General features: G+C 38.2%; 2 protein-coding genes across 4 annotated transcripts in view; one reads left to right on the top strand and one right to left on the bottom strand.

Moving 5' to 3' along the window:
- The first annotated feature begins 225 nt into the window (after window positions 1-225).
- LOC107041329 (translation elongation factor 2) lies at window positions 226-7764 on the top strand. The gene is made up of 10 exons (XM_015261830.2): window positions 226-357; window positions 943-1351; window positions 1863-2305; window positions 3170-3283; window positions 3494-3640; window positions 3915-4155; window positions 4370-4537; window positions 4957-5491; window positions 6067-6472; window positions 7255-7764. The coding sequence occupies exons 1-10, from the start codon at window positions 355-357 to the stop codon at window positions 7321-7323; spliced, it is 2535 nt and encodes an 844-aa protein (XP_015117316.1). The 5' UTR covers window positions 226-354; the 3' UTR covers window positions 7324-7764.
- LOC107041331 (protein PRRC1) overlaps window positions 7759-11488 on the bottom strand; it is a 7325-nt gene continuing 3595 nt past the window's right edge. For all 3 annotated transcript variants that reach the window (XM_029126323.1, XM_015261837.2, XM_015261836.2), the window contains 3 exons: window positions 10493-10595; window positions 9042-9399; window positions 7759-8582 (listed from right to left, as the gene is read on the bottom strand). In XM_029126323.1, the coding sequence (XP_028982156.1) occupies window positions 8469-8582; window positions 9042-9399; window positions 10493-10595 (575 nt within the window). In that variant the 3' untranslated portion in view covers window positions 7759-8468. The remainder of the gene's footprint in view (window positions 8583-9041; window positions 9400-10492; window positions 10596-11488) is intronic.

Here is an 11488-nt window from a genome sequence, read left to right on the forward strand (position 1 = left end):
CGTAAAATGGCCTTTTACTCACATAATAAATATAATGAAAATACTAATTAAAAAATGAAAAAAAAAAATTGTTAAAACAAAATTGCAGTTCATCATTCAAATCCACCCGCCTGCACCCTCATCGCCAATTGTAAACATGCCCTTCATTCTCAACTCCGAGGAGAGGGGGAAGTTTTATGTTCACGCGGAGATCGTGGAGAAAGTCGCCTTTAATCATGGCAGCGACCTCTTTCGTCCGCACAGCTCGGACAGCCAACACGTTTCTGTCGTACTCCTGTTCTTTCCCAGGGAGTCCGCCATTGTTGGCGCACGTACATCTTCGAACGGGACAGGAATAATCGGAAAACATCCAAGATGGTACGTAAAATAACAGTATTTACCCTTGTTGGGAGCAATTCTGAATTCATGGGCTACAGGATCCCGGGTATATTTTTTGGTATCCGCGAGGTATTATCGGGCAAATGTTGGGAAATGGTCGGGGTTACCTCGGATTGCGCAACCTCAATTAATGCCGTATTTCTGGGTTTTTTCGGGGGTCATATGGTGAATATCGCGTCATTCGTATTTTCAATATATTCTCCAGGTGTCACATGCGAAAATTAATTAATTACGCGAGATTGAGTCTCAAAATATGGGACATTTGGAGCTGTGTCTCGAGTGCAGAACGTGTCACGGGCCTCGCGTCAGAGATGCAACGAACCAATTGGAGATTTTTTTAACTGAGATTGCAGTAGCTAGATTGGAATGAATGCCTGATAGCAATTTCAATCTCCATTTTCCTGGATGCAGGGGACTACCCATGCCCTGACGTGATGTAGGTTCGACTCAAACGCCCATTTGATTCCTTTTCACGTGTATTCAGTCATTTTTCACCTTTCACTCGATAGTTTTGAGGACAATTGCTCCATTATTCACAGGAAAATGGCATTGAATTTTTTACAGGTGAACTTTACCGTAGACGAGATCCGTGGGATGATGGACAAGAAGAAGAACATCAGGAACATGTCCGTCATAGCTCACGTGGATCACGGAAAGTCAACTCTGACAGACTCCCTTGTATCCAAGGCTGGTATCATTGCTGGTGCCAAGGCAGGTGAAACACGATTCACTGATACTCGTAAGGACGAGCAGGAGAGATGCATTACCATCAAGTCAACAGCTATCTCCATGTTCTTTGAGCTTGACGAGAAGGATTTGGTGTTCATCACCAATCCTGATCAGAGGGACAAGGAAGAGAAGGGTTTCTTGATCAATTTGATTGATTCACCTGGGCACGTTGATTTCTCGAGTGAGGTCACTGCTGCTTTGAGAGTTACTGATGGAGCACTTGTCGTTGTTGATTGCGTCTCTGGTGAGTTGTGGTTCATGTTCATATGGAGAATTCAGTGAAATTTTTTTCCATTTGTAGCTCCAACTGCATGGGGTATTATGGGCTCACACAGCTAGGCAATATTTAAATGAAAAAAAAAGTCAAATGTCAAATTCAATTACTTGAATTTAAAATTTTAGACAAACGTGCATTTAAAATAAATTTCGGAGCCCTTTTTTCAGCTAGAATTGTGTCTGAGATGAATGCAAAACTGACAAAAACTAAATATTTTCCTCTGAAGCCAATCCCTATCAAGATAATTCAAGTATCGAAAGAGTAAAATATTAAATGTTTTATTCTCTCACGTTCTATGCACCACTCGATATAAAATCCCTAAATGATGATTGTTCTATCACAGACCTGTTCTGAACTCAAATGAGAGACGATAAGAACGGCCAACTGACAAAATTCCCCTAAAAAATTCCAGCCATCGAATTTTCCCCTCAGCACCTCTTCTAATCGTCGTTCCCCTGTTGTTTCTCTTCTCCATCAGGTGTCTGTGTGCAGACGGAAACTGTACTTCGTCAGGCCATTGCTGAACGTATCAAGCCTGTGCTGTTCATGAACAAAATGGACCGTGCTCTGCTCGAGCTCCAGCTGGACAGTGAAGATCTCTACCAGACATTCCAGCGTATCGTTGAAAACGTCAACGTCATCATCGCCACTTACTCTGATGACGATGGCCCCATGGGTGAGGTGCGTGTCGATCCCAGCAAGGGTTCCGTTGGTTTTGGATCTGGTCTTCACGGATGGGCCTTCACACTCAAACAATTCTCCGAGATGTACGCTGAGAAATTCAAGATCGACACTGTCAAGCTCATGAATCGCCTCTGGGGTGAGTCGTTCTTCAATCCCAAGACCAAGAAGTGGAGCAAACAGAAGGAGGCTGACAACAAGAGGTCTTTCTGCATGTACGTTTTGGATCCTATTTACAAGGTAATTTTATTGGGAATTTTTTGAGGTGTTTCGTGTTTTTGTTGAGTTTGAATTCATCTCAGGGACAATTAAATCTTGAGTTTCTCGACATTTCGGTTAAATCCACTAGTTTTTCAGATAAATGCAGAATTACGCAGAATTTTTAATTAAAATCATCGGATTTGAGGGCACAGTGCGTCACAAAAATCTGCTGCACTACATTGGGATCAGTTTTTTGAGAATAATTCGAAATACAGAGGAGATGGTGAAATTTTTATAGAAACATTTTAGTAGCTCTCAAATTTCTCTGCAAAATAGGTCCTATCAAAATTCTTCATCTTCCTTAGATTCAGAGATATTGAGTGCGAGATAAAGTCATTAAGTAATTCGTGAAATTTTGCGTTTTTGATACTTGTAATTTCAGGAAAAAAATTCATTCGTCATTTCCATTTCCAAAAATAACAAATTCTCAGGAGCAATCTCACTAGAGGGAAACGTCAAAAGACTTTAGATTGTAAATTTTGTCAGCAATCAAAAATTCCCTTGACACTACCCTTGACACGCACAATTAATTCGTCAATTTGTCAATCTGAAAAACCAAAATTCACACTTTTATTCTCATCCCTTCCTGCACATTAGCGTCTCGGTGTAGTACGATAACACGGCTTTCTGAGTCTGTTGGAGTACCATGACAGTGTGGACAGTGCATTGTGGAAGGAGATAAAACGTATCGATGTTTAAACGCTACCATTGAACCTCTATCTTTATGTTCGTTAGTGGTACGCTACGACATTAATACAACAATTATCTATTTCTCCATTAATCCATCAAAAATCGAGCCCTGACGAGCATTTTCTAAAATTGCAACTGCTCTTTCTTCCCCAGGTCTTCGACTGCATCATGAACTACAAGAAGGAGGAGGCTGACAGTCTCCTCTCAAAGTTGGGAATCGTCCTGAAGCCCGAGGACAAGGACAAGGACGGAAAGGCCCTCCTCAAGGTAATCATCAAACCGTTTCCCTCTTCACTAGATTCATCCGATTAATTCAAGCTTTCGTGATGATTGTTCTAAAATTTTCTGACACCTCTTCTGAATGTTTTTTTTGAAGAGTCAACGAACTAAACTGATATTATTTGGGTAATTATTTATGCAATTTGTGGGGGTGGACGCATGGGTTTAATGAGTTCGTATCTTCATTTGGGTAATTAGGTCGTGATGAGAACCTGGCTGCCAGCTGGAGAGGCTCTACTTCAGATGATAGCCATCCATCTTCCATCCCCAGTAACTGCCCAGAAATACCGTATGGAGATGCTCTACGAGGGCCCACACGACGACGAAGCTGCCCTTGGTATCAAGGTAATTACTATTGATAAATTAATATTAAATAATAACCAGTATTTTATTTTTATGTCATTTTACGTAAAAATGAAAAGAATAAAAATAATATCAGCCTTTTGCAACTGTGAAATTTTTTCCAAAAAACTAAATGATGATTGTTCTATCACAGACCTGTTCTGAAATCAAATGAGAGACGATAAGAACGGCCAACTGAGTCCATTTGATCATAACGAACAGATGTGAAAAATTAATAAACCAGTTCTAATATTCCTCTCTCGAATTCTCCATTCAGAATTGCGATCCCAATGCACCACTGATGATGTACGTCTCAAAAATGGTGCCAACCTCTGACAAGGGACGTTTCTACGCTTTTGGTCGTGTTTTCTCCGGTAAAGTCTGCACTGGTATGAAGGCCCGTATCATGGGGCCCAACTTCGTGCCAGGAAAGAAGGAAGATCTCTACGAGAAGGCCATCCAGCGTACTATTCTCATGATGGGGCGTTACGTCGAGGCCATCGAGGATGTGCCGTCAGGTAATTAATCAAAATGATCGTTCATTCATCCCTCATTCATTATATCACTTACATTAATTATCTTCGACATGATGATTGTTCTACACAGACCTGTTCTGAATTAATAAATGAATCGATATTACAACGGCGAACTGATCCCAATGATTTCAATAATTTCTCTGGCTGTTTTATTATTTTTTTGTGTGAATCAACTTTTCTTTTTTGATGCTTTAAGGTAACATCTGTGGTCTCGTCGGTGTCGATCAGTTCCTGGTGAAGACTGGAACGATCACCACTTTCAAGGATGCACACAACATGAAGGTCATGAAGTTCTCTGTATCACCTGTTGTGCGTGTTGCTGTTGAACCGAAAAATCCAGCTGATTTGCCCAAACTCGTTGAAGGTATGGATTTATCAATCAATTTTACATGGTTAATGGATTTAATTATCGGATTAATATTCCATGAAATCAATATTAATTGTAAATAGGTATTGTTAAATATTCTATTGAACAAAAAATTAATGAGTGAGTGTTGATATTTATTAAGTAGATGCATTTTAGTTGCGATTCATTCAATATTTAATATTAAACATCCCATTCTTTGCTAAATCAACAGTCACGATGAAAATAAAACAAGTCAAGTGAAATAATTAATTAATGAAACCCATTGAATCCCTAAAGATCTCCCTAAAATGATGAAAAAATTTCCGAGCACTGGGTTATGAATTCCCATGATTAGCGTTGACACCTGATGAACCCATTGAAAATCGCTGAACCCTTCCTCGCGTAAAACTCCAGCTAAAAATCTTCAAAATCCCCAGGTCTGAAGCGTCTCGCCAAGTCTGATCCCATGGTCCAATGTATAATCGAGGAGTCAGGAGAGCACATAATCGCAGGAGCTGGTGAGCTCCACCTGGAGATTTGCCTGAAGGATCTCGAGGACGATCACGCATGCATTCCAATCAAGAAGTCAGATCCAGTGGTGTCGTACAGGGAGACAGTCTCCGAGGAGTCCGACCAAATGTGTCTCTCGAAATCCCCCAACAAGCACAATCGTCTCTTCATGAAGGCCCAACCGATGCCCGATGGTCTTGCTGAGGACATTGACAATGGTGATGTCAACCCCAGAGACGACTTCAAGGTTCGTGCTAGATATCTCGGGGAGAAGTACGATTACGACGTGACTGAGGCCAGGAAGATCTGGTGCTTCGGCCCTGATGGCACTGGTCCCAATATTCTTGTTGATTGCACAAAGGGAGTGCAGTATCTCAACGAAATCAAGGACTCTGTTGTCGCTGGATTCCAGTGGGCGACGAAGGAGGGAGTCCTCTCTGAGGAGAACTTGAGGGGTGTCAGGTTTGTAATTAAAGTTTTTTTAGATTTTTTCTCACTACGTTTATGGCAGTTCAATGTTAATTGGAAACTAAAATTCATTTTTATATTTCTTCAATGAATTTTACCCATTAAATTATTTTCACAGTTGCATTGTTTTTTTATCATTGAGGATATCCAAGTACTTTGGCGATTTTTCCTGCAGGAAAATGATTTTCCAGTTTTGGAGAAAGATTGCTGAAGTAATTTAAAAATAGCAATTTTTGGAAATTACGTGGTTTTTCTATAAATTTTTATAAATAATCACAATTTATGCAAAGAAAAAGTTTCCGAAACTTGAACAATTTCAATTATTTAGCTATAAACAATGAAGGTTAAGAGATAAAAATTTTGCAATTTAATTGACAAATTTGTGCCAAGCTAAAACACACTAATTCACTTAGTAAAAATGAAATAAATATTCTTTCAATTCAAATTTTCTCAGGATAAAATCTTAATCGATGTCTTCCAACTAATATAAATGACAAAAAATATCATAATTAGGCGATAAAAATATTTACAGTAATTTATTAAATTAAATTTGTTTTAAATTCCCACAGGTTCAACATTTACGATGTTACACTGCACGCTGACGCCATCCACAGGGGTGGAGGACAGATAATCCCCACGACAAGACGTTGTCTTTACGCTTGTTTATTGACTGCTGCCCCCAGGCTCATGGAGCCCGTTTACCTCTGTGAGATTCAGTGCCCTGAGGTCGCTGTTGGAGGTATCTACGGTGTACTCAATCGTCGACGTGGCCATGTCTTCGAGGAACAGCAGGTCGCTGGCACTCCCATGTTCGTGGTCAAGGCGTATCTGCCTGTCAACGAGTCGTTTGGCTTCACTGCCGATTTGAGATCCAATACTGGGGGACAGGCATTCCCACAGTGTGTGTTCGATCACTGGCAGATACTTCCTGGAGATCCCACTGAACCTGGGACTAGGCCTTACCAAGTCGTTCAGGTAATTTTTTGAGGATTTTATTTATGCTTTGGCATTTTAACATGATAATGTTGTTTTTAATATTGGCCTCATTGGATATTTTGTCAGCTGAAGAGATGTCTCGACATTTATTCTAGATTCACTCGTTTTCGAGATAAATGCATCACCATTTTGTGAATATCTCTGAAATGAACTGGGTTTGAAAAAAATATCGGAAGACATTTTTTGTTTGCAATTTCATGAGCTACAAAGAAGGTGCACTGACATTTCCTGGTAAAACCACTCGTTTTGAAAAAAATTGGAAAAAATCAGAAATATTCAGGAATATCATTCAATTTCCATTTTGCACAGAGTTATTAGTTTTTTAAACATTCGTTGTTTATAAATGATTTATAGAAAATGCTCGCAATTGCTAAAAATTGCCATTTTCAAATTATTTCATCAGTCTTCCTCCAAAAGTAGACTTTCTAATTATTTTTAAAATGCTTTCTAACGGTTTAATATCGAGACTCAAATTTAGACCTGCAAAGTTTGAGCGATAAAATCATTTGAAAATGTCTGGAAACTTGGAAAAGCATTACAACAACCACGATCATAACTGATGACTACGAATTTTCATTTTATCTAGTCATTTTTTAATTCGTGGAATATAATACATCTTGTTTTTTAAAGTTTCGACTCTCCAGCTGTCGATCTGGTCGGTCTGAATAGAGAAACATACATTCACCATTCTCCATTCCCTATTTCATGAAATGATGAATGCCAGAAAAATCTAATTTCGTTTTGTTTCAATGAATTCACAGGACACAAGAAAGAGGAAGGGATTGAAGGACGGACTCCCTGACTTGGCTTCATACCTCGACAAATTGTAACCAATTGGGACTCTCGCACTCTATTTAAATATCCTATTTAAATATTGTAATTCAATTTGAATATCGCTCGAGCGATGGACAGCTACCACGTTCGGCTTTACGTTTCCGTGGTTCATTTTTCACGATTATCAATTAACTAATAACATTCTTTATTATTCTAGTGGAGAATTATGGAAATACTGGATGAAAAAAATTGATTTGTAACCATTCTGTAAGCTATTCAGATATTGAAATTCGGTAATTTTTGTACAATATGGTTTTTTAATGCTCTCATTACTCCCTCCCTCATCTGGTTTATTTTTACGTTAATTTGGTTGTTTTTTTTTATTCCCTCCCTTTTTCAAAATGACTGAACGAATGAGACGAAAATTTAAGGATAATGCACTGTGTATTCGGGGCCGAGTGAATATACATGAAAATACAGAAACTGATGAATAAAAATGATGATTTTTTTATTTTCCTTATCCTTTCGTACAATTTCCAATGGAAATCAACTCTTGTGACCCTTGTGACAATTACTCGTGACTCATTCCTTTGACGAAAGTGTTGGAAATTATAAACAAAGAAAAACAAATCCTAACAGGTACTAAAATTGGACGAAAACAAAGAAAATAAATGGGAGATTAAAAAAAGCCTTCCCAGGATAAAACGACCAGATGTGAAATAAATGGTTTGCCTAACGAAAAATTGTTCAAAAAAAGGAAGGGATGAACAAACTTATTTAATGAAAATATTGATATTTATTTAAATGCACTAGAAACAATCTAACAGAATCATATTCTGCAATTGAATATTAAATACTGCAGGATCTGTTATTTCTCATTCCCTAAAATAAAATTAGCATAAGGATTAAATCGACTTGTCAACATAAATCAGTTTAACAAAAACTGGGGAATATTGATTATATTGGTATAGTGAAGATTTTATAATTCTGTTGATGAGTGTATTCATCTCATGAAGAAGTAGTTCTTTGAAAAAATCACGTCTTCATCGAGATAATTACACATTCAACAAAAATAAGTTACACTTCACCACTTCACTGATAGACTCATTAATATCTAGGATATATTATCGATAATTACGAGGGGCAACGATATTTCAATTTTATGTACAAGATATTATCGCAGTAGCAAAATTCGTCAATACTACACAGACGTTATCGTGTTTTTGTAGAGACCAGCTAGGGATTGGGCTGCGAGGAGAATAGTATCCCTTCGGGAGACACCGGTTAATGCGTGATGCCACTCGTTGTATCCAACCTGGAACATCGAGGGAAATAAAATAATTGTTCATAATTTTTAAAAATCGATGGATAGTGATACGTAAATAAATCATCCCTAATGGTTTTTTGCTTTTCAAGTGGAGTGAAATTTAAGAAAAACAATAAAAAAGCCTTTGAAAGAGTCACTTTCGCGAATTGTGAGATGGTCATCTTTTTTCAATTTTTAATGATATTCTTTTTTGAAGCTCTCACTGAGCTCTACATTTTTCGTCTTTTGTGTTTTTTCGATTAGTCACGTCCTGGGGTGGTAATTTCAATAAGTTTATAAATTTTATCAAAAAATAGAAAAATAAACGAAAAAGGTAAAACGAATCGCCTTTAATCTAATTTTTTTATTTTCTAATAAAATTTATCGTCTCAAAATCGCTCATTTTGGGACGAAAAATTGAATTATCTTCATCTTCATCACGTCATGAATTAATAAATATTGAATAACCTGTAAATTGGTGGCCATGGAAGCCCCAATGTGCACAGCGAGCCCCAGAGACCTCAGGGGATAGTCCCCAGGAGTCGCCTCCTTGGCAGCTGTCACTATTTGACTGGGCACCGGTGTCATCTGCGTAAACGTCTGCAGATTGACTTTGTTCTTCTGGTCCTCGAGAAGAATGACTCCCAGTTCGTACCACTTGTCCTGTCCCACTTCTAGTAGAAAGCTCTGGACCCCGACAATCGGCACCTCCTGGGGAATTTCGTGAGCGTTTCTTGCGTACTTTATCCTCATCTCTGCTGCTGCTACACCGGCATCGAAACCCACTGGGGTCTTGGGCACTGCTGATGTGTCCACAGCCACTCCACTGGGTGTTTGAAGGGGGAGAAATGTTGAATGTAGAGAAAATAGACGAGTGGGAGAATAACTTGAAGAATGGAGAGATGAAGGAGAGGAGAATGCAGAAAGTCTAGGGGACTTTTATCTCTGTGATTTCATATTTTAGACTACACTGAGAGAAAAACGACAAAGTTCTCAAACAAGTCTTACTTGTGCCAAGAAAATAGTTTTTTGAAAATTATCAAAAAAGGATTTTTTTTGTGCCAAACGTGGAGAGAGTGCGCTGGAATGAAAAATTCTCGTCGCAAAAATAGATTTAGTAGTTGAAAAAAAATTGCATTCTCTGTACACGCAAGAAATGTCATTTCTAGCACCACTCCTTCGTTATTCGATACTCCCATACGTATTTTGCTCCCGAAAAATCTTTGTTTTACGCGAAACAAGGGATGGAAAGGCACGTCTGGTGTGAATTATCTGCCTCTTGAGCCAATAATTGTTCTGCTTTCGTTGCTGTCGAAAGCAGAACAATTATTCATGCTTGAGACTTTCAAAATCGAACCAAACGAATGAACTTATAGTCTGGGTTAACAGGGCTCGAGCTGGCCACTATCATCTGAACAAGTCTCTTTACCGCACAGGTTTTGTTAACACCACAGAATGCGCCTGTGGAGCCGCAATACAGGACATTGACCATGTGATATAGCAATGTCCAGAGTACTCTAGCTAAGAAAAACAAATAATGAATGATAAATTAATTAAACACAAATGTCCTAGACCGTATACCATAACTTCATTTCTGACGGCAAATGACCTTGCACCCCTGCGAATAATACACCAGTTTCTTAAAAAATGTAAAATTAAAATTTAAAACACGCATTAGTCATTAATAGTATCCGAACAAAGATGTCCTACGAAGCTGAATAACTTTGTAATATGCAATTATTTTGGCTGTAAGTAACCCATGATGGGTTAATACATTAAAAAAAAACAAATTCTTTTTCGGCAACTTCCAACTAGCGATTTTGTTGGCCCAAAGACTTGTTTGACAACATGTTTGTTTTTCTCTCAGTGTATTTGTATTTTTAACGTCCTGACTCTTGTCAATTATTGGATTCAACTACCTGACAGTCGCTTTTCCAAAAACTCCCTGGAAGGCCTCACGAACGGGACTCACTTTGATCTCCTTGTTGGAAGCCACTACCACTTCCACATCACCCCCGGAATCTGCAATCCAGACGTCGAGAAAACTCCACATGTATTTATGAATATTCACCAACATTGTCATTAAACTTCAATGGAAAATCAATCTAAATCGTAACTCCCACTCGCAAGTGGAGTTAATCATGTAAATAATCAAGATTTCTGGGTAGTTTACAGGGGATTTGACAGTGGAGCCAGTCATTCGACTGAATGAAACGTTGGTCTAGTTTACCCAAAAATAGAATCCCACGAGGGACACAAGCCACTGGATCCATTACAGCCCACGTGTATTTCAATTCCGTCACGACGACTGCTCAAAATCCACAAGAGAATTCAACGAATTCAATTAATTCAATTAACAAAAATTGATGAAATTAACAAAATGACTATACAATAGACAATTCCTTTTTCCCCACACGATTATTGTTTTTTCCTCATACTCGAATCAATTAGACATTCTACCAAAACTGAAGCTAAAAACTCGTGACCAAAGTTTAGGGGAGGTTGGGGTAAAATGGACACTTTTGACTTTTTTTCAAATGTTAATAACAGCTTGAAATGTTGATGAAATTCAATAGTTTTTTCTTCAATGCAAAGAACATTTCTTTCCCTTTGTAATGAGCCTAAACTGAGCTCAATTGATGAATTTGTTTCTGAGTTATGAGTAACTTTAAAAAGTCCAAAGTGTCCATTTTACTCCATCCTCCCCTACCCAAGAAAAAAGAAATATTTCTGTCACAAATTTGTTTATACTAGGCAATCATGCGCGCTATAGCGCACAATAATATCCTCGTAGTCATGAAAATCAGTGATTGATCCATCAGCCAATCGTAAGGCGAATAAATGTTAAGAATCAAAACAATCATTCATTGTCTATCAACTTTATGAAAAGTCTCACTCCAATGACCGACGACTTT

The sequence above is a fragment of the Diachasma alloeum genome, unplaced genomic scaffold, assembly GCF_001412515.2.
Source record: "Diachasma alloeum isolate Michigan unplaced genomic scaffold, Dall2.0 Dall_scaffold_00362, whole genome shotgun sequence".
NCBI lineage: Eukaryota > Metazoa > Arthropoda > Insecta > Hymenoptera > Braconidae > Diachasma > Diachasma alloeum.